Source organism: Mustela nivalis (assembly GCF_964662115.1).
Source record: "Mustela nivalis genome assembly, chromosome: 13".
Taxonomy (NCBI): Eukaryota; Metazoa; Chordata; class Mammalia; order Carnivora; family Mustelidae; genus Mustela; species Mustela nivalis.
The window spans coordinates 92,889,917-92,917,389 of NC_139032.1; the positions used below are offsets into that span (position 1 = coordinate 92,889,917).

The following is a 27,473-nucleotide window of genomic DNA, read 5'->3' on the forward strand; positions in this document are numbered from 1 at the left end:
CAGCACGGGCTGCGCACGGAAGCACCTGCCACGGCCCCACTGCACCTCGCCGGTCAGGCCGCCCCAGCACCCCCGTCCCCAGAAGGGACGAGACCCCAGCACGGGCTGCACACGGAAGCACCTGCCACGGCCCCACTGCACCTCGCCGCCGCCCGCCCAGCAGGAGCACGCGGAGCCTGCTTCTCCAGCCAGGACACCACCCGAGCCGTCCCTGATGCTTCCCGGCAGCCACCAGCGTCCATCTGTCCTGACGGTTTGCCTTTGTCAAAACGTCACATAAATGGCATCACAGAGGGCTGGCTCCCTTCCCTGAGACGCCAGCTTGAGGCCTGCCATGCTGCTCTAAAGGGCGTCTGGCTTGCTTCCAGTTTGGGGCAGTTATCCAGATAGCCGTCATAATGTTCACATACGGCTTCTGGGCCGCCCAGTAAACGCATCTTTAACTTTCAGGAAACTACCACGCGGTTTCCAGAGTGGCTGCACCACGCTGCGCCACGCCCCAGCCACGGATGGGTTTCTGAGGCCCACGCACACACCACGGCTGCACTGCCAGGGCTGAATGGTGAGGAACGTGGCCAGTCTTGGCTCTGGTTCCTTGGGGGAGCCTCTCGCCCAGCTAGCGACGTCTGTGTTCACAGGGTGAGGCCTGGCAGTCTCAGGACGGGGCTGGCCACACTGGGAAGTCTGCCCACGGCGGGGAGCTGTGGTAGTCCTAACCTCCTGACCAAGCCCTGTGCGTCGGGAACCTGGGCATGTGGTTCTCAAAACACTCTAAGTGAGCTCTGCGACTCTGTTATATTTCTTCCCTTTTTTGCTCATTTCATATCCTTTATAAAAAGAAAAGTGTGGGGCTCCTGGGTGGCTCAGTGGGTTAAAGCCTCTGCCTTTGGCTCAGGTCATGATCCCAGAGTCCTGGGATCGAGCCCCGCATCGGGCTCTCTGCTCAGCGGGGAGCCTGCTTCCTCCTCTCTGCCTGCCTCTCTGCCTACTTGTGATCTCTGTCTGCCAAATAAATAAATAAAATCTTTAAAAAAAAAAAAAAAAGAAAGAAAGAAAGAAAGACACCTCCAAGAGTCAAGACAAAAGCTGAGAGCAGGAGACATGTCAGCCACAGTTTGGAAGCTAGGAGAAAGCATGTGACACAACTGTCAGATGAAAGTTGAACCGTTCCCTTTGGGGGTAGAGAGCCAAGATGGTGAAACCCACCCTCATGGGAAGGCCCGAGCCACCTCCCCACCCTGTAGCGGGCCGCGGGGGTCCTTCAGAAGGTGAAGCAGACAGGTCAGAGCACCTAGACCTTCAGCAGAGCCAAGGGCAGGGCACATCTCACACCTGGGCAGGATGACGGTGTCTGCCTGTGCAGGGCGACCCCACACTCCTGCCCCGACTCCAAGCCACTTCCTCATGGCGAGACATCGGCAGATTCCTGTCTGAGACTTGGCTTTAGAGGAGAAAACCTGCCGATGGTGACCTGTGGGTCCCCTGCCAGCCTTCCTGCAGTGAACCCCGGAGGACAAACCCTGAGCACATGGGCTCACAGACAGCTTCCAAGGAGCTCGTGCTACTTTTCTTTTGATCATTAGTCCATAGATCCAGCACTCAAATGAAGGTATAGGACATTTCCAGCAACCCAGGTCACCTTATGCCCCCGCTGAGCCTGATCAACCTCGTCCTGACATGCAACGCTGATTGTCCAGGAGGGCCAAATCTCCCCCACTGCCCCAGACGCCCTAGAAGACGTGGAACCGGCTTTTCTAGGCAGGGGCAGCAGGATGGACAAATGACTCATAAAACACCGAAACTGTTTTTAGAATCTGTCTGTTGGGGCACCTGGGGGGCTCAGTGGGTTAAAGCCTCTGCCTTCGGCTCAGGTCATGATCTCAGGGTCCTGGGATCGAGCCCCGCATCGGGCTCTCTGCTCAGCAGGGAGCCTGCTTCCTCCTCTCCCTCTGCCTGCCTCTGCCTACTTGTGACCTCTGTCTGTCCAATAAATAAATAAAATCTTTTAAAAAAGAAAAGAATCTGTTACTTGGATAGAATTAATTTTTTTAAGTGACAAACACAAATATTTGATTAGGCAAGAATCATGTCCCTCCAGATGATCAGTTAATCACAATACAGGATTATTTTCTCTCAAACATCAGCCCTGTTTCCTCACCCTGCCCCACCGAAGGGAGGTGGGCTCCCACCGCAGGAGGAGGGCACGGACGCAGCAGGTCAGGGGACCTGGTCACAGCGCGCGTCTCCTGCCCACGTCTGAAATCACAGTGAGACAAGAAGCACCAAGAAGAGCCTCCACCAAAACTACATTTTGCTGAACCCTCACCAGGGCAGAGGGAGGCCACAGAGCTGCATGACGCCCGACTGGTCTCCATGGAGACAGACAATCCGTCTACACCTCCCGGGCATCTCAGACCCGCAGTAACCTCACAGATTCTGACACACACCAGCCAGAGTCCCGCAGAGCCGCACGTGCCCCGCCTGCACACCTGGGAGTCCCCAGCACAGCGCCTTAGGCAAAGGCACTGGCCTTTCGAGGCAGCTCAGCCCCGCTCAGAGGAAGCGGTGTCTCTCTCAGTGCTGGCCAAGCGTCTTACGAAGACACACCAGGTCCTGGGGGCAAAGCGAGATGCTCGAGTCCTAGCATCACCCCACCCCAGGCCCTGGCAAAGCTCAAAGCATGTCTGTGCCAGCCCGGCAGGGATGGGGGAGCACCACAAACACCCACAAGGCTCGAGTCTGTCACCCCCTTGTACACAAGCACCCAGGACACCACAGGAGGCCCACCCTGGCCTCACCCATCGTGAGTGTCCCCCAAATAGCGAAACTCCCGGCCCCACAGGGACGCATCCTTGCCAAGGCCGGTTAAACCACTCTGGAGACCCCTCTGTGCAATGTCTGGGGGAAACCGAGGTACACGTTGCCTTGGTGAACAGCTAAAAGTGAAAGCAGGAAGTAGAGCCTGGAAGGTAAGGAGAAAATCAAATACACCTTTTGAGCTACGCAGGCGTGTGCACTATCAGAGCTTGGGCGGTGCATGCTTAAGATTTGTTTCACTGTATAGAGATTTGACTCAATCCTAGTCAGTGAGAAGGGGACAGGTTGCTGAGCTGAGACTTTCTGCAGCTAATGACACACACATAACTGATTTTACTATTCTGTCTACTTCTGCATATGTCTGAGATGTCCAACAACGGGACACCTGGGGGGCTCAGTGGGTTGAGTGACTGCCTTCGGCTCAGGTCACGATCCTGGGGTCCTGGGATCGAGCCCGGCTTCAGGCTCCTGCTCAGCGGAGAGTCGGCTTCTCCCTCTGACCCTCTCCCTCTTACACTCTCTCTCAAATAAATAAAAATCTTAAAATAAAAAAATGTTCCAGGCCAGTAAGTTTAAACATCACAAGGTAACATGAGGTGTTATTCTGTAATTGCACTGACGAAGATCAAACACAAGATGACTGGCTGGCTGGTGAGTGAGGACACAGTGTCCTACCACAGGACTGTGGCTCAGGCGTGGGGCAGCGTGCATGCCCTCACACCCAGGTCGTCTCCGCAGCCAGACGCGTGAAACGGTGCACACGCAAAACCATTCACCACATCGCTCAGCAGAAGACTGGGGACAACAGAGATACCCGTTGGCAATAGAAGCCCACAGGAGGCCCCTCCCAGAACGGGGCCTTGGGGCCCAAGAGACGAGAGGAATGTTTTCACTACACAGTGGCTGCCCCTTCTGCATCACAGAGCACGTGCATACACCACTCGGTCCAAAAAACCATCACTGAAAAGAGTCAAAATGCATAAGCCAATGCCAGCTCCGCTTGAACACAGTTAAAGTTGCTCCCACACACACCCTTGGCCTATGGGGAGTCCCGTGCACCCCAGTCCATACCCCAGCCCCTCGCCACTGGGGAGAAGCGGCCTTGGCGCGGGGGACCTGCTGTCCCGGTGACTTTGGGTGGACCCAGGGGACTCACGGTGATGACGTCCAGAATGCTGAGGAGACTGTGGACGCTGTCTCCGGCCAGAACCTCTTTGACCGCCACCTCAGCACCGTCCTGCGGTCGGGAAGCAGAGCAGAGTCATCCGCTGACCGGAGGCTCCGCCCAGCCCGGGCCAGCTGGGCCACCTGACCTCCACTGCCACCTGTCCTGAGAGTTGGGCCATGCCCTAGTGGACCTCCAGCAATACCAGATGAGAAAATGTCCAAAGCAGAGGACAGAAAACACGAGGCTGAGTAAGAGCAGTCAGGACGTCCAGGAGAGCTGGGCCCTTCAACCTGTGGCCTGTCCTCACTAGGGGGACTTAGACTGAATTTCACAAAACCTAAGGAGTCTGCTGATCTAAACAGAAGGCTGTGAGGCCTACATTCAGTTCTTACTGCTATCAATCATAGTGATTTTTTAAAATATTTTTTTTATAAACATATAATGTGTTATTAGCCCCAGGGGTACAGGTCTGTCAATCGCCAGGTTTACACACTTCACCACACTGACCATAGCACACACCCTCCCCAATGTCCATAACACCCCCCTCTCCCTACCTGCCCCCCACCGCCCAGAAACCCTCAGTTTGTTTTGTGAGATTAAGAATCTCTTATGGTTTGCAATCATTGTGTTTTGATATACTTTTCCACTGGATTAAAACAGAAACGAGAACTATGGTGGTTATTTAGTACAAGAACTTCATCTCAGCTTGACCCGGGAAAACCCTTTTTGAACTTGTTTAAACTTGGCCCAGGTCAGCCTCCAAAAACCCTTCGTTCTGGCCCAAAAGTTCCATTCCAGGAAAGGCCTACCAGCTGGGTTGATGACAGCCCTGCACGCTGAGGGCTGGATGAAGACCATTTTCTTTTTCATCGCCTCACCAAGTCTGGCGTAGACGAAGCCACACACAGACAGCATCGTGTCTAGAAGGGACTTGTGGGCGGCCCTCCTGGGTCAGGGCCCACTCCCTGGGCTCAGGCAGGTAGGGACTTCCTTAAGGTCAGGGGGCCACCTTGTGCAGTCTGGGGCCCCCAAGAGTCTGCTCCAACAACAGGGGGTGGCCACTGGGGCAGTCTAAGGAGACAGGCGCGGTGCCTCCAAGGGCCTGGAACAGCTAGAGCGCAGGAAACCCCCAAATGCCACTGAGCCCAGAAAGTGACAGGCACATCCCACGCGCTAGGGGAGCCAGCACACAGATGTCAAGGGCACACTGACGTTGTGCCAGCACCTGTGACAGCAAAGTGTACCTTTTCCCCAAAGAACAGAAACTTAAAATTTTATACTAACTTTTCAGTAGGAACCTTTTAAGAATCTCTTACATGGCAGACATGTTAGTAACAACACAACAGGGACGCCTGGCTGGCTCAGAGGGTGGTGTGTGCAGCTCTTGATTTCAGGGTCATGAGTTCAAGCTCCACGTGGGGTACAGAGTTGACTTAACAAACACAAGACAGCTGACCCACACTGTCCACCTCGCCCTGCTCCCCCTCGGAACCACCCCGCCCGCCGCCAGGCACTCTTACCGCGTCCTGGACGCAGACCTCCAGGCGCCCATCCTGCACCACATAGATGCTGGTATCCGGCTCCCCTGGCTGGAAGACATGTTCTCCTTCGAGCAACTGCACAAAGACCATGTGTTTGCAAAGTTCCAGGAACAGCGGCTTCTCAAAGTGGCCCAGGACCCTGTGAAACCACAGCACGTGTGGGAGACCTTCCAGGAAGGACAGAAGGAGGCTGGTGGAGATCTGGCCATTGCCACCGTCAGCACTGGCCAGATCCGCAGAGCGGGGTTCACCCCCGCCTGTCGGCAATGGCCACCCGATCCACGTCAGGACCAAAGTGGAAACCTCGGGCATTCCCATAAACTGCTTCTCCATCAGCTTAAAGAATGCCTGAGGCATGACTGAATCTGAGCCAGAGGCACGCACAAAAGCCCGGGACGGCAAAGCAGCGCTAGAAAGAGGAACAGGGTTTCCAGGCAGAGATGGGAGTGAGTCCGAGGCTGAAGGCTGGTAGCTTCGACGCAGCCTCGCGCTCCCTGCACCTGCTCGGGAGTCTCCTCCTGAACAGGGAAATGCTGGCAAGCATCCAAAACCACAGGAGAGCAGCACGAGGGGCTGCAGGGGTGGCCCCAGGAAAGGGAGCACGGCCTCCTTGTCTTACCGCACGTTCTTCAGCATGTACAGAACTTCTGACGGCAGGTGCGAGTTCTTCACGTCAAACTCCGTGAGGTCAGCCTCCAGCAGGGAGGGCGGGGGCTCCTTCGGCTGCAGGGCTGGGTACTCCTTCTTAAAACGCAGAATCCTACAAAGCAGAGATCCACGCACGTGGAGCCCCCAAGCAGACGGCATGAGCATGGTGGACACAGAGGCAGGACAGCCGGGGGCAGCAGCGATGGCCAGCAGGCTCACCAGTGCCCTCCAGGGAGGGCAGCTGGGGCATGTGTGGTCCAAAGGACACTCCTAGTACCTCTTGGCCAAGGACAGCACCTTGGTCCTCTTCCTCACCCGCTGCCGGGGCATCGCCGTGCTACCCACAAGCGTGTGGGGCAGCGTGGTCACCTGCAGGGTAAAAGGAGAGGCCAAGGCCTGAGCCGGGACCTAATGGACCTGGCCTCAGCCTCAGCCCCCAGCACCTGCCTGCAGGCATGGCATCAGCTCCCAGGGTCTGGCCCTGCCTACCTGCCCAGCACGTGGGGACCATCCCTGGTACCGGGGACAGTGAAGCCCTCAAGAGAGCACCAGGTCCTCAGGCCTGTGTTCCCTCTGCAGGCAAGCCTGAGGCTCAGCCTCTCCTCTGTTACACTGACACAGCAGCCCCTTTCCATAGTCTTTTGAAAGCTGGCCCCAGGGCGGCTTGGTGGCGCAGCTGGCTAAGAATGTAACTCTTGGGGCGCCTGGGTGGCTCAGTGGGTTAAGCTGCTGCCTTCGGCTTGGGTCATGATCTCAGGGTTCTGGGATCGAGCCCCGCATCGGGCTCTCTGCTCAGTGGGGAGCCTGCTTCCTCCTCTCTCTCTCTCTCTGTCTGTCAAATAAATAAATAAATAAAATCTTTAAAAAAAAAAAAAAAAAGAATGTAACTCTTAGTTTTGGCTCCAGTCATGACCTCAGGGTTGTGAGATCGAGCCCTGCGTCCGGTCCTGCGCTCATCATGACGTGTGCTTGGCGCTCTCCTTCCCTTTCCCTGCCTCTCCTGCTCATGCATGCACACCATCTCTCTCTACCAGATACATAAATGAAGTTAGCCCCGTCCTGTCCTAGCCTCCCCCAGCCCCCACTCCCCCAGATTCGAGTCCCTGCGTGATCATTCTGGGTCTAGAAAGTCTTTGCCCCTTCACCACCCCCAGGCTAGCTCATCTGCCCCTCGGTAAGAGTGCAGAGCGCTGCTTCCTGGATGTCAGCAACTCCCCATGGGCAGCCACTGCCCTTCTGCTCCCCGAGCAGCGCCTGCCTCATGGTGTGAGCTATGGGTGTGAGGCCCCAACTCCTCCTTCCCTCCGGGTGACCTGGCACCACTGGACCACTCTCCTGCCCTCCTCAGCCCAGGTCTGGCCACTGCAGTCCTCGGCAGAACCACTGGTTAACTGTCTCCCAACTCGAGCCCGTGCAGTTTCCTTCGAGACCTGCCTGAGGTCAGCGCACGTGGCCCTCACTAAGCTGAGGCGACCGTGCTTAGGCTTGAGGCCAGCGCTACTGCCTGTCGGCAGCGTCGGTGCACCTCCATGTCACCGCTTGAAGCCGAGAAGATCGTGAAGTCCACACAAGGACTCACAGGACTTCCCTATGGCATTTATTTTTTTTAAAGATTGTATTTATTCATTTGACAGACATGGCAAGGGGGGGAACACAAGCAGGGGAGTGGGGGAGGGAGAAGCAGGCTCCCTGCTGAACGGGGAGCCCGATGTGGGGCTCAAACCCAGGACCCTGAGACCATGACCTGAGCCGAAGGCAGAGGCTCCACCCACTGAGCCCCGCAGGTGCCCCTGCTGTGGGATTTCGAGTTCGCTACAGAGAACGCATAGTAGCGGCGAACCCAGGGCAAGCGGCAAGGAGAAGCCCCTCTAAAATGCCAGCAGCTACTCGTATTTCAAGCAGGGCAAGCCCTGGGCAGTGTTGAGTCCCTCCTGCCCTCAGGAGGTGGGAGGGGGCCGGGGCTGACCGGGCAGGACTAGACCAGGCCATCTCTTCTCCACGTGGAGACTGATGCTGACAAGGGAGGCCTTCCCGTGTCCACATCTCGGCAGGACCCCCGATTTCAGCATGGAAGCCAGGACATGCTGTGCCCCAGGACACAGGCCGATGAGGCCTCCGTCTCTCCACACTGGTTATCGGTCTCTGAGGGTACAGAGGCCGCGGCATTGCAGGGTGAGGGCAGCCACAGGCTGCTGGGGCCCCACTGCGCCGGGGCCTGTGGGAAGCGGCACCGGTTACCTTCCTCATGATTTTCCGGCCGTAAAACATCACTTTGTCTCTCTTCCGGAACCTGTACTGAGGAGTGGGCTGGACCTGTCCTGCAAGAGGAGAGAGGGGGTTGCTGAGCCGCAGAGAGGCAGGAGGGTTCTGCCAGGCAACCGTAGGTGTGCACACCGAGCCTATCCTGCCCCTGCTACAGCACACAGTGTGGGGAAAATGCATGTGGCCTCTTGGGCCCGGGCGGGCACAGGCTGGCTCACAGGGAACAGGACTCACGTCATTTCTTACCAAAGTCTTGCTCACAAACGTGAGCCAAAAAAGCTGGGGACATATGCAAATCCCATGGGTCCAGTGTGCACAGCCTCGGCTGGGACAAGGCCGGCAGTTCCCAACAAAAGCTTCCACAGGCCTGAGAGCTGCACCCAGGAGCTCCGAACGTGGGCAAGACACCCAAACCTCCGCCACCCTCCCAAGCCCTTGCCCCTTACCCCTAGAGCTGGAGTCTGCAGCGAGATACTCACGGACTTGGCTAACCCTTCTGTACACAAAAAAGACAGTGACGCCAACAAGAGCCAGGGCCAGCAGGGCTCCGATCACAATCCCCATCAGCTGGGCAAGGTCAAAGACAGAGCACCCATCAGCAAGACCGCCAAAGAGCCCCTCCCCACCCTGGCCACAAAGGAGCAGCCTGGAGCGCAAGGGGCCACGAACCCCAGGGCCCCCCGCCACCAGGAAGCACTGGAGGTGGTTACCATGGTGGACTGTGAGTGCTGCTCCGGCAACTGCAGGCTCCAGGATTGTAGGGCGGAACCCAAACAGAAGTCAGCCTAGGGCAGAGCACTGTGGTCAGGAAGGGCCAACACAGGCATGGCTCCGGCTGCACAGGGCAGCAAGAACAGAGCTTCTGGCTAGGGAGGGAGCCAGCAGCCCAGGAAGAAGTGATCTTCTGGGCTGCTGAGGTCCTCTGAGCACGGCTGCTCAGGAGACAGAGGAACCTGTCTCCCACAGTGACCCACAGGACACGGGGACAGTCAGGCAGCTGGGCAGGGCCAGGAGCTGTGCTGTGTTGATCACAAATCACAGGCATCTTTATCACATGTGAATCCTAAATCTTCAGCTTTCAGGTCCCTCAGACCCAAGTCTAGAGGAGCAAGGCCGGCTGGCCACAGGGGGCGTGAAGGCCATCCCTCAGTGCCCTTCGATGACCAACAGGACTGTGTACTGCTGGCAGTGGGGCACATGGAAGCCGACCACAGCAATGCTCAGAAACCCAGAGGAGCCCTCTGGATTTTGAGAACCCTGAATACCAGCTCACAGCAGGGAAAGGTTATGTGCCTGCCCTGCCCCCCAACTCCCAGGGAAGGAGTCAGTGCGGCTTCAGAAGCCCAGACCCAAGGGACGGAGGAGGAAGAGAAAAAAGCAAGCACAGGATGGCGAATGGGCAGATGCCTGGGGCCACCTACATGGATATTGGTGGATTCCCCAAAAACATGAAAACAAAGGAGAAAAAGCAGCCAAACAAGCAGCCACTCCAAGTTCCTCCTGGTATCCACAAACCTCCCCCCCAGGCAGCCAGGAACAGAATGGGGCAGGGGCACCTGCTGACTCTTTCAAGCCCCAAGTGTCAAGGACTAAAGTAGCTTGTCCCATCCTCAGAGAGAGCAGCCGATGCAGCATGGAGGCCAGAAAACCCAGTGAAATGGAAGGGCATTTGGAAAAAAGGCTCAAGAGCAGAAAGTTGCAGCAAACCAGGATAAGCAAGTGGCCCAGAAAACCAGGTCTGAATTTGGTTCAGCAGACAAATAGAAGCAGTGAGAGCTTCCTCCTTCAGAGCCAAGACACAGAGCCTCTCCGGGCCCAGAGTGTGTGCCCAGCTGTCGTCAGGACGGGACCCACAACCCACTCTTCACTTAGGTGCGTCCCTTGGAGCTCAACCACCCCGTCAAGGACAACAAGGATAACCCAGGAAAGGGACACGCAGGTGGCCCATAACCTAGTCACGCAATCTCCCATACTGAGCGTCTCAGGCGTTCCAGAGTTGTTTTAATGCATCCACTTTTCTGCTTTAGGAATAAAGGCTTTGTGATACGGCTACAAATATTCCACGGAGAAAACACTCAAGTCAAAGCAAGCAAAAGTCCTAAGGGGACGCAGGAACTGACCGTTGTGACCTCAGGGGAAGAAGTGGCAGGGTCTTGACTCTGACAAGGGAACAAAGGGGCCCAAGCTGCCGCTCCCACTCAGCTGACTCGGAGGCGCTGCCCACAGTGCAAATGTGGAAAGGACCCTTTCTCCGGGTCCAGAAACGCCCCTCCCTGGCCGTTCCAAGGCTCTGATTCATCCCTGGAACCCTCCAGCTCCATACCTCTGGGCTGGCATCCTCCTCTTGCTTCATGGCTAAAAATGAAAAAAACAGTCAAGGTGAAAAGAAGAAAGACTGGTTCAAAGGAAGGCAACTGTCCCGCCAACGCATGCTCACGGGGCAGAGCAACGCTTTCAGCCTTCGCTGCTGGGCTCCTTTTCTCTCTGAAGTCGGCTGTACTGAAAGGAAGCCCTGATGGAAAGCTGTGCTCTCCACCAGAGCCACTCCCACCTCTGCGAGCAGCTCCCCGGCCGCCCAGGAACCCACAGCTGCGGCCAAGTCCCCGTCCTCTCCCAGCCGGTCAAGGGCAAGTGCGGGCGGCTCAGCCAAGGCCTAGCGTGGCCAGGAGCTCCCAGGACCACAGGGATGGGGCTGTAGCTGGGGGCAGGACAGGGGTGCACACGGTGCCACAGGGCAACTGTGAGACAACCTAGTGGCCTGCCTCAGGGGGGTTTCTAGCCAGTGGGCTGGAGTCCTCAAGGTGGACGTGTCACCTTGAGAAGAGGGAGGAGCTTGAGGAGCTGGTTCACCTCGCCCCTATCCAGTGGGGAGGAGCCAGGTCTGGGGCTGTCCCCCGTGTGTCCCAGCCCCCTCAGAAAAGCAGCGGCCACAGAGGGCATGTCTCTCCCAAAATCCCAACCAGAGAAGTCAGGCGCAGAGGGCAGACGCGGGGCCAGAGTGCATTTGCTCCTGGGTCAAACGTCCTGTGTCCTCTGCCACCCACATGGAAAACCCTTCCTTCTCGGCCGAGTCTCCCGAAGGGCCAGCAGCGCCCGCCCCCAGCCCGGAGGCCCCGAGCTCAGGGCCCGCACCCGCGAGGGCACAGACAGCGCACAGCCCGACAGGCGCGGGGCGGGGGCTGCCAGGTCGGGAAGGCACGGGGTGAGCGCCCGTCCGGGTTGGGGGTGTCATTTTCGGGGTCCTCGGGGGGGGGCGTCGGTGTCGGAGGACATCAGAGCTGGGGAGCCTCGGCTGGACAAGCGCCGGGGCTGGCCGCCGTCGGGGCCGGAGAGCCGCGGCTGACGGGCGAGAGTGCGGGGTTGGGGTTTGGGACCAGCGAGGCCGGGGGCTCGAGGAGTACTGGTGCCGGGGCCGGGGCCGGGGGCTGACGGGCATCGGGTCGGGCCTCAGGGCTGGGGGACCTCGGAGCTGCGGGCTCGGGGTCGACGGGCGTCGGGGCTGGGGGTGCTGGTGAACGTCCGGGGCGTCCGGAGGACTCGGCTCCGCCTCCCACCTGCGCCTCGCACCGCGCAGGGCCGGGCGGGCCCGTGGGGCAGTGTGCGCCCCGGCACGGGCTGGGGGCGCTGACGGACACCCTTCCTCGCACGGCCAGACCCAGGCCCCCGCTGCCTCCGGGCGCTCTGCGGCGACTCACCCGGACCGCGCGCTCCCGACGCCCGCGCTCCCGTCACTACCCCCCGCCGCCCGGCTGTCAAGGTCGCTCCTCCTCGCTCATTGGCCGGGGCCCAGAGGTCCCGCCCCCTCGCAGGGCCGAGGCTGTACATTGGACGCAGCGCCACCAATCGGAGCTACTCTTGCTGCGGCGCGCGGGTCGGAAGCCGCGCCGGCCGCCGGAAGCCGCGCGCACCGCCGGAAGTCCCCTGGGCCGCCGGAAGCGGGGACCAGCGCGGCCGGCGGTGGTGCGTGCGGGGCGACCGGGGCGCTCGCGGCGTGCAGGCTTCGGCATGGGCCTTCTGAGCGGGGCTGCTCGCGCGCTCGTGCGCGGCGCGGACCGCGTGAGCCGGTGGACCAGCAAGCGGGGCCCGCGCACCTTCTACAAGGGCCGCGGCGCCAAGGGCACCGGCGTCCGCGGCCGCAACGGGAAGTTCGTGCAGGTCCCGGAGATGGTCCCGGAGCTGGTGGTGCCCGAGCTGGCGGGCTTCCGGCTGCGGCCGTACGTGAGCTACCGCGCCCCCGCGGGCCCGGACGCGCCCCTGACGGCCGAGCAGCTGTTCCGGGAGGCCGCGGCCCCGGCCGTCGAGGAGGACTTCAGGGACGGCACGCTGGACCCGGCGCGGCTGGAGAAGTACGGCTTCGAGCCGGCGCAGGACGGCAGGCTCTTCCCGCTCTACCCCAGGAACTTCCCGCGCTAGCGGCCGCCACGCGGGGCCCGCTCGCCCGCAGAGGACGGCGCCGGGGCAGGCCACGCGCCCCGGGGAGGGCGGACGCCTAGATAAACGCCGCTGAACCCTAACCTCGGCCCGGAGTCTTCTGTCGGGGGGAGCGCGCCGCCTTCTTACACGTTCCGTCGGGAAAGACGCCTAAAGGCGGACGGGGGGTCTGGGCGGTCTGGGGGCGCGGTCGGCCCCGCGTCTGCCCCGCGTCGGCCCGGAGCAACGGCACAGGCTTGGAGGCGCGGCTGCGGCCCTGCCGCGGGGCCCCGCTCGGCGGGCGGGGTGGGCGCCGGCCGCCTCGGTCCTCGCGCGCACGCGGCGGGTCGCGGCTCTGCCCGCGCGGCCCCACCGTGCCCCGCTTCTCCCGCAGCCGCGGTCCGGGTCGCGTTAGGTTCCTGCCGCCGGGCACTAGAGGCAGGGCTTGGGCCGCCGCACTCCCGTTTGGGGCCGAGGACCCGCGGCGCTCAGGGCGTGCACACTCGCCCTCGCTCGCCACCCCGGAGGCTCACACAAGCACTTCGGGGCCGAGGAGGGGCGACCTTTGTAAATGTTCGCGGAAAACTGCTGTTAAGTCGCTTTCAGGAAAGGCACACTTGGAGGGCGCCTGGGGGGCTCACTCGGTGAAGCGTGTGCCTTCAGCTCAGGTCCTGAACCCAGGGTCCGGGGATGGGGCCCTGGGTCGGGCTCTCTGCTCGGCGGGGTCCGCTTCTCCCTTCACCCTCCCCGTTCGTGCTCCTGCTTTTTTCTCTCAAAATCTTTAAAAAAAGAAAGTGTGGGAGGTTGGGGGAGCCTGGTGGTGGTATTGAGGGCACGTAGTGCAGGGGGCACTGGGTGTGGCACATAAACAATCTTGAAACACTGAAAAAATAATAAAATCAGGAAAAAAAGAGAAAAGCACACTTTCCTTTAGTTATTAAATCAGTATGAAGACCTGAACGTCCAATTCACACAAGAGATTGACAGGTCTGAGAGCTGGGAACCAAGACCCTTCCACTCCTTGCTGTCAGGCAGAGTCACCGCCTTGAAATGCCCCAGCAGATTCAGAGAAGCCAACAGCTTCTCTGACTGTTCACGCTGTAGAGCCCATGAAGTGCACTGGGCCGGGTGCAGTCCCCTGCGGACGAGAACACCCAGTGAGAGGGTCTGAGGGTCTGCGTGCAGTGCACTCACAATCACACTCTGGGTTTTATTTGTGGAAGTAGCCTTTCTGACTTCAAACCAACCAAACTCTTCCCTAGCTCAGCTGCTCTCCCACTTCCAGAGGTGAAGAACATGATCATAAAAGGAGCAAGTGGCTAGGAGGTCAGTGTTCAAGGTCGCTGCTTCCAGACAGAGGTCACAGTCACAGACCTTGGTCCCTGCAGTGTGCCGCCAGTTCCCACTCTTCGTCGTGTCCTCTGCGAGTGGCTGGAGAGGGGTCCTCCGTTTGCTGCCACTCTGAAGTCTGGAAGGACCCTCTTCTTTGTCCTCTGCTAAATGATGACCAGAGACTGCTGGTGACTGGTGTACAGCCTTCAGGCTACAGAGAGGTGCCACTCTGGCTCCTGAGTTGCTGCAGGGAAAAGTCCCCAAGCAGCATGGCTCGTGGATCTCTGACAGGCTGCCAGAGTAGAGCCAGGACCAGTCAGCTCCATACACCAAAGAGTTGGGCAACGTGTGAGACACAGAGACCGTGTAGGCTTCCTGCTTCTCCTCTGGAATAAGACCAAACATGTGATGTTACCCAGGGTTGATCTCATCACTTACAACCAATGGCCCCTGCCCACTCTCAAAGGGAGACTCTGCTAAAAGCAGCCACTCATTTGTCAGCAACCACTGTGTCACACAAAGGAACCCTTGAGATGTGACAGATGAGAAGAAAACAGACCTTCACCTGCAGGGAGTGCACCCTGTGTGCAGAGAGCAATCAGCATGGCTCCAGAAGCACGCGGGCGAGGGTGCCTTTCCAAGCGGGCAGACTTGGCTGAAGTCTCAGTGAAGACTTCAAAGCAAAGGACAAAGGGTTAGCTAGAGGGGAGTGAGAGGGATGCACAAGAAATGAGGAGAACAAGCATGTGGGAAACGGAGAGCAGGACACATCTGGGCGACCACAAACAAGTGTCCAGGCAATGCCACCAGGGAGCGGCGACACATGTCTAGAGTGCCTGCTCCATAAAGTCTGGGTTTGAGCTTGGAAAGGAGTCACTAAAGAGTTTCAGCAGTTTTCCTGATGGTGAGTCCCTATGGCACCTTTGAGGCTGGAGGGCAGGACTGGAAAGAAGTCTTGCTGCAGAAGGTATACAAGCAAGGCGCCTGGGTGGCTCAGTGGGTTAAGCCTCTGCCTTCAGCTTGGGTCATGGTCCCAGGGTCCTGGGATCGAGCCCCACATCAGGCTCTCTGCTCAGTGGGGAGCCTGCTTCCCCTTCTCTCTGCCTGCCTCTCTGCCTACTTGTGATCTCTGTCAAATAAATAAATAAATGTTAAAAAAAAAAAGAAAAAACTGATACCAGACACCAGGGTGGTGTGGTCGGTTAAGCGACCGACTCTTGGTTCTGGCTCGGGTCATGATCACAGGCTGTGAGAGCCCACGTCAGGCTCCATGCTCAGCACAAAGTCTGCTGAAGACTCGCTCTCCCTCCCCCTCCACCCCTCACTCCTGAACATGCATGCATGCTCGCTCACGCTCTCTAACATAAGTAAATAAATCAAAAAAAGAAAATAGAAAATCTTTGCAATTATAGTAATAATTTTGTTCAGGCAAGAATCATCATGTGTTGAGTGAAAGTCTGATGAAGAACACAAAGGTTCAAACACTCTAACCACAGACTGATTAGTACTAATTTCACAAGGAAAAACACATTTTTATAGTGAAGAAGCCCAGAGGAGACCTCAGTTAGCCTCATCTGCGGGAAAAAGACAAAGTGACATCACGTGGCCCCTGACGAAGCCCACTAAGGAAGGCAGAACATCATTTTTGTAACGTTCCTGACAAAACCCCACAAACCCGCAGGGGAGACACGCCAGACTCGAGTTAGGAACCGACTGAAAGCAAGAAGACAGTGCAGACATGCTGTGCCAACCGCAGCCGCCAGAGGGCGCACATGGCCCGGCTGCTACCAGACGGGGCGACCTGAACCCCAGAGTCCCTAAGCTGCAGGAGGGACCCTCACAACCATGCGCGTCAGTTAGGAAAATGCAAACAGCATAAATATACAAACACCGAACGACAGAGCCCCCAAATACGAGGACAGGCAGAAACGCGGGAAGAAATTGACAACACAAGCAGCCGAAGACTTCACTGCTCACTTTCCATGACCAACAACAGGGGCACTTGGAGTCCGGCTCTGGGTTTCAGCTCAGGTCATGACCTTGGGGAACTCAATGCTGGGTGGGGGTGTGTGTCCTGCTTGAGATTCTCCGTCCCTGTGCCCCTCCCCCCACAGTGCGCATACATGCACATGCACACACTCTATCTTTCAAATAAGTAAAAAAAATCTTTAAGTAAATAATAATAATGAGAAAATATGAAAGACACATTAAAAAAAAATAATGAACGATCAGTGGAGCCTGTGACTCTTGATTATGGGTTGTGGGTTCAAGCCCCACATTGAAAAAGATTTTTAAATAAAAAACTGATGTACAACCAGACAGAAAATCAACAGACCCCTTGAAGAGAATCTGCAGAGCACTCCGCCCACAGCCACTGAACCCGCTCTTGTGAAGGGCATGCAGGACGCACTCTGGGACCAACCACACACAAACCCACGCAGCAAGTCTCAATAAATTTAAAAGGAACCCACAAAGGAATGAAATTAGAAATCTGTGTCAGAAATTTAGGACAGGGGCGCCTGGGTGCCTCAGTGGGTTAAGCCTCTGCCTTTGGCTTGGGTCATGGTCCCAGGATTCTGGGATCGAGCTCCGCGTCGGGCTCTCTGCTCTGCGGGGAGCCTGCTTCCCTTCCTCTCTCTCTGCCTGCCTCTCTGCCTACTTGTGATCTCTGTCAAATAAATAAATCTAGCTTAAAAAAAAAAAAGAGAAATTTAGGACAGTCAAAAGTGTGGGATTAGGGACGCCTGGGTGGCTCAGTTGGTTAAGCAGCTGCCTTCGGCTCAGGTCATGATCCCAGTGTCCTGGGATCGAGTCCCACATCGGGCTCCTTGCTCCGCAGGGAGCCTGCTTCTCCCTCTGACTCTGCCTGCCTCTCTGTCTGCCTGTGCTCACTCTCGCTCACTCTCTCTCTGACAAAATAAATAAATAAAATCTTTAAAAAAAAAAGGGTGGGATTAAACAACACACTCATCAATAACTAATGAGTCAAAGAAGAAATCACAAGGGAAATTAGAAAGTACTTTTTTTTTTTTTTAAAGATTTTATTTATTTATTTGACAGAGAGAAAGATCACAAGTAGGCAGAGAGGCAGGCAGAGAGAAGGGGAAGCAGGCTCCCCGCAGAGCAGAGAGCCCGATGTGGGGCTCGATCCCAGGACCCTGGTATCATGACCTGAGCCGAGGGCAGAGGCTTAACCCACTGAGCCGCCCAGGCGCCCCTAGAAAGTACTTTGAGATGAATGAAAACATACCGCACCCCAAAACTGATGGCACACAGTGAGAGCAGGGCTCAGAGGGCAACGTCTCATTAAACACAAGACCTCACATGGCTTTCGGCTGAGAACTGCACATGTGTGGAACTAGCAGAGCGGACACGCGACAGATGGCGGAACCAAAGACACAGAACAGGAAGCCGGGAGCGCAGCCCCGCGTGGGGACAGCGGGCCACACAGCCACACGGAGGAGGTAGAGGTGGCGTCTCTCCCATCCCTTCTTCACGTGAACGAGGAGGGAGGGGGAGTCACAGACTGAAACTATGAGGAGGGAAAGGGGGCGCTGGGGGCTTGAGAAGAGAGAACAAAATGTGCCAAAGTTCTGCCAGTAAAGGACAACTGGCCAGAGAAAGGTCACGGTTTGCCTGGTAACTCGGAGAACCCACCGTTAACACCAACCTAGAGAGCCCCCAAATGGGTCAGGCCCATGCGGAACTGGGTGCGGCCCAGAGAGCGGGAGCAAGGGGGAGACAGCTGAAGCATGCGGACCAAACTGTGCGCAGGCAGGAAGGACGTGGCAGAAAGTGGGCCAAGGACAGCTACAGAAGAGACACGCTGGTGACGCTTCCAGAGCAGAGTCCTAACGGGGCAGAGGACAGCTAACCAGTGGGAGGTACCCGGGTGACTGAGCTGGTCAGGTGAGGACTGTGGCTAAGAAGCAGAGCACCAGCCTGAGTTCAGGCCTGGCCCAGCTATGGGCCTCGGAGGGACTGGGGTGTGAGCCTGGGGATGTGCAGGAGTTGTCTGGCAGAGCCAGGGAGCAGGGACACTGGGAACCCCCACCCCAGGCCTGCCGGCCACGGGCCCCCACTCGCCTATCGCCTTCTGGCAGTTGAAGATCTGAAAGCCGCCGTGCATACACGCTGCCAGGAGCAGGTGGTGGTGGAAAGGGTGCCACTTGAGCCTCCACACTCCGCCCTGTGCGGCCATGTCTGCGAATGGCTCCTTCATGTTCCGAGTGTCCCACAGCAGAACGTGCTCGTCGTAGCTGAAACCCACAGGGAGCATGCAGGAAAACCAACAGCTGCTTTTCCCCCAAACCCCCTAGGCACAAGGGCCACCTCCCAGGGACACCCATGCCACTCCTTCCTCTGGGAGACAGTCCCTTCCCAAGCCCCGCTCTCTACACTCTGGCCGAACAGCTGGGCCCGTCCAACAGCACCGCAGTGGTCCACAGGAGGAAGGGAAGTGAAAGTGGGAAGACGGAGCCCCGGACAACCTGAAGGGACTCACCTTCCCGTGGCCAAGATGTCCTCCTGGTGGGGGCTACTTTGCACGCTGCACACGCCCATGGAGTGTCTGTGGGCAAAAGTGCGAGGTCTGAGCCGGTGCCTGCGCAGGGTCCCAACCCCAGGGGAATGTCCACAGAGGAGGCAGGGGGCGCTGGTGTTACACGCCCAGGGCTGGCCCCTTGGTAACTCACCTCTTGCTAGTGAACACACACGTGCCAGGCGTCCTGGTGTCCCAGCCTTTCAGAAGCCCGTCGTCCCCACCTGTGCAGAAACAGAAAGGCCCGCTGACCACAGCAATGACAACAGGACGCAGCCACTGCCCCCCAGGGAGGACACTGAGGCCATGGGCGATCCCGTGGTTTTGGAGGCCGGCAGGCAGAAGAGCCCTGTGCTGGAACTGTGTCTTCAGACTTGGAGAGGGCCCCGATGGGGAAGACAGGAAAGGCTGAGGGGCTTGGCCTAGAGGAATAACAGGGAAGGCCACGAAGTTAGGGGAAGAGTTGTCAGGTCACAACCTGGCTGAAGCGGCCGCTCCGCAGGCTCCAGCAGTCATTGGTCCTGGCGCCACAAACCCAAGCTCCCGTAGTGAAGAACTCTGAACAGGAACTGTGGGCAGGAGGCGGCAAGCAGGAGCACTTCTTGTGTTTCTGGAACCTTCAGCCCACCCCCATGTGTTTTAAAGAGAAGTGCCCTTTGTAACCTTACAGTAGAAAGCAGCCCTGCTTGTCTTAGGGAACTGAAAAAATAGGAAGAAAGGGGAAGCTGGTCCCATCATCCAGTCTTTAAAGAAAAGCAGCAACAAGACAGAGGGTAGTGGGGCACCTGGGGGCTCAATCGTTGAGCGTCTGTCTTCGGCTCAGGTCATGATCTCAGGGTCCTGGGATCGAGCCCCGCATCGGGCTCTCTGCTCAGCGGGAAGCCGCCTTCTCCCTCTCCCACTCCCCCTGCTTGTGTTCCCTCTCTCACTGTCTCTGTCAAATACATAGACAAAATCTTAAAAAAAAAAACCAAGAGAGAAAACAGATAAAGGGGACGGGTGGCCATCTCGGAGGAAGGGGAGCAAGGCTGGCACGCGGCCCACGGGGACAGGGAAGGGGAGCAAACTAGAACACCTGGGTCTGCCCAGCGCGTCCACCCACCCACCGTCTTCCCTCCCACATACCCACCTGCCTGCCGCCTGGCCCCTCCGCGCAACCTGCCCATCAACCCTCTCTGAGCACGCTACGGACTCCCACAACAGACGGAAGGGAGACGGGAGGAACATGGCCTACAGCTAAGGAGACCGACCGAACCGGTGCGCCAGGCCTGATGCCTGTGGGAGAGCCTCCGACAGGGGCCGCCGTCCGGTGGCAGACTCGCAGGGAGAGCCGGTAGTGGCTTCTTCGCCCGCTGGTCTCTCCTGTCTCACAGCACATTCATCCACCAGGACACCCCGGTGACCCGCCGCACACAGACAGCCAAACTCCTACGGCTCTTCCCCTGCGCGCTACTCCCAACTTGGTCTGAGGCCTTTTTGCCACCACCTGCGTGGCAGGTCTCCGGGCTCTGTCCCCACGTCCCTGCAGGTGCACTCAACACCTTAGTGGAGACGATCCCCTTGGATTCTAAGATGGAAGTCAGGAGATGCCACCCCTCTGCCCAACATCCTGCTGTGGCTCCCAGTTCATTCTGCAAAAAAGCCAAAGTCCTCCCCTTAGCCTGTAGGGCCCTGGGGCTTTGACCTCCCCACCTTCTGTCTGCCATTCCTCCCACCGTTCTGGTCCTACAGCTCTCCCCACGCAGCAGGCTCAGTCCTGCTCAAGGCCTCTGCCCCCAGTGACCGTGCTGTGACAGGAGAGCCGGCATCTGCCCACACCCCAGTACCCCCACCCTGCTCTACCCTTCTTCTTCCCAAAGCACTGATCTCCTCTGAGCTGCTCTGCACTGTGCCATGCCCACTGCCCGTGGCGTCTCTACGTATGCTCCGTGAAAGCAGGGACTGCTGTCCGTCCTGTTCACTCATGATCTCTAGCACCTAGAACACTGCACTGACACAGCACATGCTCCATCAACAGTCAGTGAAAAAATACGTTGGTGCTGAATCACGAAATCGCACCCACCACGATACCCTTGCTCTGAATGAGCTAAGCCTCAAGGTGGTACTAACCTAAGAACGGGAAGACCTAAAAAACTTAAATCCTGGGGTGCCTGGCTGGCTCAGGCAAAAAAGCATGTGACTCTGATCTCAGGGTTATGAGTTTGAGCCCCACCCTTGGTGCAGAGATGCCTTAAAATAACTAAGAAAATTTTCCTTAAAAGGAAGAAAGAGAGAGACAGAGGAAGGAGACGGGACGAGGTCTGCTTAAGCAACCAACACGCAGCTGTTTCTGGAAGACAGGGCCCGCAGCGGAAGTCAGGAGAGCGACAATGCGGAGAGAGAAGAGCATCAGACAGAGGCCGGAGGAAAGGGAGGAGCCACCAAAGTAGAACAAGGAGCAATCCGCAGGGGAGAAGTCCAGGATAACTGAGGGAAGACTGTGCCAGTCACACGGGAACGCAGCTGAGAGGGTGCTGGGGCGCGCACCGAGGAGCCGAATAGTCCTGGCGGAGAGCGGGGGCCACGCACTTCCTGACCGTCCGAGAGAACGTCCCCACCCTCGGCGCGCTGGGAGGCCCAGAGCACGACTGGCAACTGGCCGCAGAGGGACGCGAGGGTCAGATCTTTCCTCTCCCTCTTTGCACATCCAGGAGCCCTTCTGCCTTCTCCCAGCGGCCAGCGGCCAGCGGCCCCTGCCTCCCATCTCCCACGAGCCCTCTCCACTCGGCTGAAAGGGACTGATCGCAGACGCCCGTCTCCTGCCCAGTCCACTTCGAGGAATTTCTCACCCTCGCATCAGGACCTGCGCGCACACTACCCACAACACCAGGGAACCAAGCCCCTCCTCCCGGCCTTCTCTTTGGGAAGGTAAACTGTATCCAAGACGGGAGCGTCACAGTCAATACTGGACACGGAAACAGCAGAGGGAAAGGCGGGAACTCTGGAGCACGGGACCAGATACCAGGAGCGGCAGGAGGCCGGGCTCTGGGGCTCCAGCACGCGGTCAGCACCACCCGAGACCCCGCAAGGCCCAAACAGCGAAGTTGCAAGTACCAGCTACAGCTTTTGCTCCACGGAGGGTCTTCAAGGTCCCAACACGTCCAGAGTCACGGCCCTGACACGAACCACACTTGCCCCCGCCCTCCCTCATGGGGCCCACACCCAGCAGAGAAGTACCAACCTGAGTACACGATTTCCGTCCGCCAGTAATCAAAAGCAGCGATCCAGGCCTCAAAGTGATGGGCAGGCCACGTGGCCACCTCCTGCAGCCCCGCCTCAGTCACCTCTAGCAGGTGGAGCTTCCCCTTGGAGTCGCTGCTGATGATTTTCAAGGGCTGGTCACTGGCTCTAGACGCGGGGAGCCAAGGGAGAAACTGAGCTGAATTTATGCACTGACCCAAACTCACCCCCCTCTTCTGGTTCCCAGCGGGTGACACCTTGCGATATTCATGGGGTACCTCATGCGGAGAGGTTCCCCATGGACCTGGTCTGTGGACTTGCCTGTTAAGACGTTTGGGCATCTGAAACTACCACTGAACTTGTTAAAATAAACCCGTGTCAGCTTTTCTTGATGAAAACACTGTTCCTTTTATCTGAGAAGCGGAAATGTGTTCTATCTGGATTAGGACTGGTAGTGACATTCCCCGGTCTGGGAGGCTGCAATCCAGGCTGCCTCCAGGTTTCAATCTCTCTTGCGTGAGAAGAGCAACGAGGCCCCAGAGGAAAGCCTGGGGTCGCTCACCAGCACCGGTCTTACCTTTCAGTTCTCCCAGTGGACCAGTCCAGAGACAGGGCCAGACACTGCTTCCCCAGGGCAAAGCTGGAAACCGGCTGCAGTGTGTAAGCATTCTACCGGAGAGAAAGGAGCGCTATCTAAGGGAAACAGGCCAGAACCCCAGAAAGACAAGTACTCTAGCTCAGGTGGCCATCACTCCCTCCTCTACTACTAGACGAACAAAGCGTGTTAGTCCTTGATCCATCACAGAATGAGAGAACACTTTGGACCTGGCCCCTGCTCCTAGACGCTCCCACACCTGGGGGAGGAGGACTCCTCCACGCGCCCCGAGCGGAAGCAGGTCTCCCTGCCCTTCGCTGTCCGTACACTCCTAGACACAGGCCCCAGGAAGCACCACTGACAGACACCCCCCACCTCTCCCCGCCTCAAGGGATGCTGGGACACTCTGTCTTCAGGGACAGTGACATCAGGATCTTTCTGCTAGTTTCCATTTCAGAAGCTGCAACTAGCCATTAACCACGGTTTCTCTTTTCTAAGACTTACGGAAGCATCTTATGACCAAGACAAGCTGGACGATGCTTACCTCCCTTAAAAGGCTCCTAGCAGGCGGCTTCCTCAAGGTCCTCTCTGAGGGTGATCTGCTCTTGCCAGAACCTGGTTCATGGGCCCACAGTCTTCCCCAGATTATTCCCTCCCTCCTTCCTCAGACAGGGCTGCAGCACGGCTCTTTACACACAAGCCCTCGGCTGCCCTAACTCCAACAAGTGGACCTGCTCCAGTCCGCCTGCACACCCGTGCTGGTGTGTGTCCCTCCCACCGAGTCAGGGCTGGTCTTGGGGGCTCTGCCTTCCCTCGACGACAGGACTCCCCTATTCTCCCGAGCCTCTGACCGTCAGATGCAGTCATTTTGCAAACACATGGCACTGACCAATACCAAACAGTCTGAGAAAGCCACAGGGGAGACACATCCCTTCCTGATTATGCGTGACAAGTGCCACTTTCCCATAGGAAGTTCGTTGCTATTCTTGGCCCCAGCAGCATCAGCCTAAGAACGCTGGTCCAGGCTTTCCATACAGAAGAACTGTCAGACCCACGGACAGGTGAATGAATGGACACCCTGTCACTTCAGCCCTTCCACTGGGGACACATGAGTGACTTCTCAGAGTCAGATGCAGAACCCCGTAATTTAAAACAGACCCCATGCTAGATTAGAATGTTTTATGATAAAGTTTGCCACTGAGCAGAAATCATGCCACAGAGAGGTTTGCAGCAGCACAAACCCTCTCTGTTCAGATTCTTTCCGACCCCCGACCCCCAACGCCTGGTCCTAGTCACTGACCTCAGACTCCACCAAGCGGAGGAGTTCTATGGACCCACCAGCATCTGCCACGCCCAAGAGGGCATGGCCAGCCACGAGGATGTGGCACCTGTGGGGAGAATTCATACGCCAGTCAGAGCACAGGACGCACCCAGGGCACGGAACAGCATTACGGACCTCAGGAACTTACTTAAATTTCAGCTCCAAAACCAGGCTATAGCCTACAGTTCTGTTCAAGACTCCCCTGCTTATGAAGCAGAAAATGAGCATCACCTGCCAGACTCCCACCGACCCTAGAACTTGGAACACGACAACTGAAAGGAGCCCCAGTCTCCAGGACCCTCCCAGGGCCAACAGGCGGGCACAACAATAAAGAAATGAAAAAGTCCAGGCGTTTCCCCATCTTACTGAATGCCGGCAGGCATCAGGCTCCCTGATTAAATGAACAGAACCCATGACGAGTTCCAGACGAGAGAGATTTTCACCAACATCATACCATTTCATGTCCAGGATTGCAGAAGTGTCTCTTCTTTGGACCTCGAGCAGGGGGCGAGCAGAGTTGTCCTCATTGAAACTATACAAGTAGAGACGACCCAAACGGGTTTGAGGCTCATCAGCATCCGGTCCACTCTACGGAAAAGGCAGATGTATTCTCTGATTACCCTGATAGATACCGAAGAACCCAAGGGATGGGAAAAGGAATCAAAGGAAAGAAAAGGTTGGCCAAGACTCTGGGACTCTTGTGGCTCAGTAAGTTAAGCCTCTGCTTTCGGCTCGGGTCATGATCTCAGGGCCCTGGGATTAAGTCCCCTGTCTGGCTCCCTGCTCAAGAAGGAATCAGACTCCTCCCTTTGTCCTCTCCCCACCCCCCGCTCATTCTTTCTCTCTCTCAAATAAATAAAATCTTAAAAAAAAAAATAAGGGGGCGCCTGGGTGGCTCACTGGGTTAAAGCCTCTGCCTTCGGCTCGGGTCATGATTCCAGGGTCCTGGGATCGAGCCCCGCATCAGGCTCTCTGCTCAGCAGGGAGCCTGCTTCCTCCTCTCTCTGCCTGCCTCTCTGCCTGCTTGTGATTTCTATCTGTCAAATGAATGAATGAATGAATAAATAAATAAATAAAACAAAACAGACTCTGGAACTCTACCTGGAAGCAACACCCCTGATTTTCTGCAGAAATGTCTCTTCTCGTGTTATACAATTAGTGGGCAGGCACATAAACTCTGCTGGGCTCACCACAGAATTTTTTTTTTAAGATTTTTTTACTTATTCATTTGACAGTAGCAGAGAGGCAGACAGAGAGAGATGGAGAAGTAGGCTCCCCGCTGAGCAGAGAGCCCGATGCGGGGCTCGATCCCAGGACCTCAGGTTCATGACCTGAGCTGAAAGTAGAGGCTTAACCCACTGAGCCATCCCATCCAGGCGCCCCTAGAATTTTTTTTTTTGTTTTTAAAGATTTTGTTTATTGGGGCATCTTGGTGACTCAGTGGGTTAACTGTCTGCCTTTGGCTCAGGTCATGATCCCAGGACCCCGAAATCACCAGCCCAGCCAAAGGCAGAGGCCCAACCCACTGAGCCACACAGGTGTCCTTTTTTTTTTAAAGTTTTATTTACATAATCTCTACACCCAATGTGGGTTTCAAACTCACGATCCTGAGATTAAGAGTTGCATGGTCTACTGACTAAGCCAGCCAGGTGCCCCTAGAATGCTCCTTCTAAGTGGACTTCTAAGAACCAGCTATGGTAGGGCTGCTGCAGGACCCAGTCAGCCCTGAAAGATCCTGGCTTCCGCAGGTTGCTGGGGCACCAGTTCCATTCTTAAAAGCGGCCTGGTTTGCATCTGAATAGATGCCTTCAAGAGATTAGATATAGCTCCTTCAAATTCCCATTTTCTCTTTATTCTAGACTTCACCCATAAACGAGCCACACCTGTGTATAAGGGACTTTCAAGACACCCATTCCCAGTGCCAGGCTGGCTCAGTCCATGCAGAATGCAGCTCTTGCTCTCAGGGCTGGTGTAGAGATTACTTACATAAATAAACTTAAAAAAAAAAAAAAAAAAGTCCCTGGGGCGCCTGGGTGGCTCAGTGGGTTCAAGCTTCTGCCTTTGGCTCAGGTCATGATCCCAGAACCCTGGGATAGAGCCGCGCATCGGGCTCTCTGCTCACGGAGTGCCTGCTTCCCCACCCCCTGCCTGCTGCTCTGCCTCCTTGTGATCTGTCAAATAAATAAATAAAATCTTAAAAAAAAAAAAAAGCCCTTCTACTCTACCTTCCGACCACAAGGCCACTGTCCCGTCTCCTTCTCCCGTGTGACTCTTCCAACCTTCCCCACTGCAGGCCCGACAGGCCCCAGCCGGTCTGAGCTCTTTCCCCGCCCTTCCTGAGGCGTCTCCTGGAAGAGGCGCGGACTGCTAGCGACTGGAGCTGCCGCCTGGGGAGCGCAGACCCAGAGAGCAGCGGTCAAGGCCGCCGAAGGCAGGAGGGCACCGCACACCTTGCTCTCAGCGTCGGCGCGCGGGTCCTCGGGCTTCCGCAGCTGGTAGGTGCCGCAGACCAGCAAGTGCCTGCAGCCTTCCAGCGGGCACCACTCCACCGAGTCCGCGGTGTACTCCGTGTCCACCGCCTGCAGAAGCCGGACGCGACTGCCCGGGCCGCAGGAGTCAGACCCGGACACAGCGGAGACCGGGCCGTGAAGGGGGGGTGGCGAGGCCAGGTTGAGAGCGGGGGTCGGGGCCGAGGTCGACGGGGAGGGCCGGGGTCGGCGGGGAGGGCCGGGGTCGGGATCGGAGTCGGGGCCGAGGTCGGCGGGGAGAGCGGGGGTCGGGGCCGAGGTCGGCGGGGAGGGCCGGGGTCGGGATCGGAGTCGGGGCCGAGGTCGGCGGGGAGAGCGGGGGTCGGGGCCGAGGTCGGCGGGGAGGGCCGGGGTCGGGATCGGAGTCGGGGCCGAGGTCGGCGGGGAGAGCGGGGGTCGGGGCCGAGGTCGGCGGGGAGAGCGGGGGTCGGGGCCGAGGTCGGCGGGGAGGGCCGGGGTCGGGATCGGAGTCGGGGCCGAGGTCGGCGGGGAGAGCGGGGGTCGGGGCCGAGGTCGACGGGGAGGGCCGGGGTCGGGGCCGAGGTCGGCGGGGAGGGCCGGGGTCGGGATCGGAGTCGGGGCCGAGGTCGGCTGGGAGGAGAGAACGAAGTTCCGGACCCATCCTCTTTGCTTCCGCATTCGCCCCCACTTCCGGGGCACCGGGGCGGGACTTCCGGCCGCCGTTGTCGCCGCGCGAGAGGCCGGGCTGCTGCGCCCCCTGCCGGCGGACCTCCGCGGGCTGCACGCGGGTCTGGAGGCGACAGCCCAGTACCCAGACCGAGTGGCTCCTATAACGGCGGGAGGGAGGGGGACCGGGGGAAGGAGGGAAACAGGGCACGGAAGAAGGGGTGAGCGGGGTCCGGGGTCGGCCCCAAAGGGGCTGGGCCATGCCCGCCCTCTGTCCCTCAAGGCCATCCGAGGGGGCTGGGACCCGCGACTGCCAGGACGCAGGAGAAAGGAGCCAAGGCCAGCTGGGCGCGCCTGATGCGCGGCGGTCCGGGGTGGTGGACAGGAAGGTGGACAGAGGGCCTGGGGAAGAGCCCGCGCCTGGGCCCAAGGGGCAGTCTTACTTAGAACGTAAGGGAGGACACC

General features: G+C 57.9%; 3 protein-coding genes across 11 annotated transcripts in view; 1 reads left to right on the top strand and 2 right to left on the bottom strand.

The window, feature by feature from the left end:
• The window catches only part of PNPLA7 (patatin like domain 7, lysophospholipase), a 57,630-nt gene extending 45,327 nt beyond the window's left edge, over positions 1-12,303 (bottom strand). For 3 of the 7 annotated variants that reach the window (XM_082696379.1, XM_082696378.1, XM_082696377.1), the window contains exons 1-9: positions 11,991-12,303; positions 10,760-10,791; positions 9,147-9,221; positions 8,916-9,003; positions 8,413-8,492; positions 6,452-6,543; positions 6,146-6,286; positions 5,506-5,665; positions 3,974-4,054 (exon numbers count right to left, since the gene is read on the bottom strand). In XM_082696379.1, coding sequence (XP_082552505.1) covers positions 3,974-4,054; positions 5,506-5,665; positions 6,146-6,286; positions 6,452-6,543; positions 8,413-8,492; positions 8,916-9,003; positions 9,147-9,221; positions 10,760-10,791; positions 11,991-12,261 — 1,020 coding nt within the window. In that variant the 5' untranslated portion in view covers positions 12,262-12,303. Of the gene's footprint in view, positions 1-3,973; positions 4,055-5,505; positions 5,666-6,145; positions 6,287-6,451; positions 6,544-8,412; positions 8,493-8,915; positions 9,004-9,146; positions 9,222-10,759; positions 10,792-10,987; positions 11,063-11,286 lie in introns of those variants that run through there. The other 4 variants (XM_082696380.1, XM_082696381.1, XM_082696382.1 and 1 more) reach the window with 4 other exon arrangements.
• Positions 12,304-12,364: 61 nt separating this feature from the next.
• MRPL41 (mitochondrial ribosomal protein L41) lies at positions 12,365-12,948 on the top strand. Its single transcript, XM_082696473.1, has one exon. The coding sequence runs from the start codon at positions 12,442-12,444 to the stop codon at positions 12,847-12,849; it is 408 nt and encodes a 135-aa protein (XP_082552599.1). The 5' UTR covers positions 12,365-12,441; the 3' UTR covers positions 12,850-12,948.
• Positions 12,949-13,752: 804 nt separating this feature from the next.
• Positions 13,753-27,020, bottom strand: DPH7 (diphthamide biosynthesis 7; the record flags this gene model as incomplete). Of its 3 annotated transcripts, XM_082696433.1 has the most annotated exons (10): positions 13,753-14,564; positions 18,265-18,437; positions 18,683-18,748; positions 18,873-18,942; positions 21,939-22,105; positions 22,515-22,606; positions 23,833-23,920; positions 24,308-24,441; positions 26,079-26,201; positions 26,304-26,458. In XM_082696433.1, the coding sequence occupies 8 exons, from the start codon at positions 24,313-24,315 to the stop codon at positions 14,110-14,112; spliced, it is 1,119 nt and encodes a 372-aa protein (XP_082552559.1). In that variant the 3' UTR covers positions 13,753-14,109. The 3 variants fall into 3 exon arrangements, with proteins under 3 accessions (XP_082552559.1, XP_082552558.1, XP_082552560.1); XM_082696432.1 differs by lacking the exon at positions 26,079-26,201 and having other exon boundaries at positions 26,304-27,020; XM_082696434.1 differs by lacking the exons at positions 13,753-14,564; positions 26,079-26,201 and adding an exon at positions 17,188-18,029 and having other exon boundaries at positions 26,304-26,389.
• Between the last annotated feature and the right edge of the window lie 453 nt (positions 27,021-27,473).

Excerpts from the sequence above, each read along its gene's own strand:
- MRPL41 (XM_082696473.1), top strand. The coding sequence starts at position 12,442 with ATGGGCCTTCTGAGCGGGGCTGCTCGCGCGCTCGTGCGCGGCGCGGAC.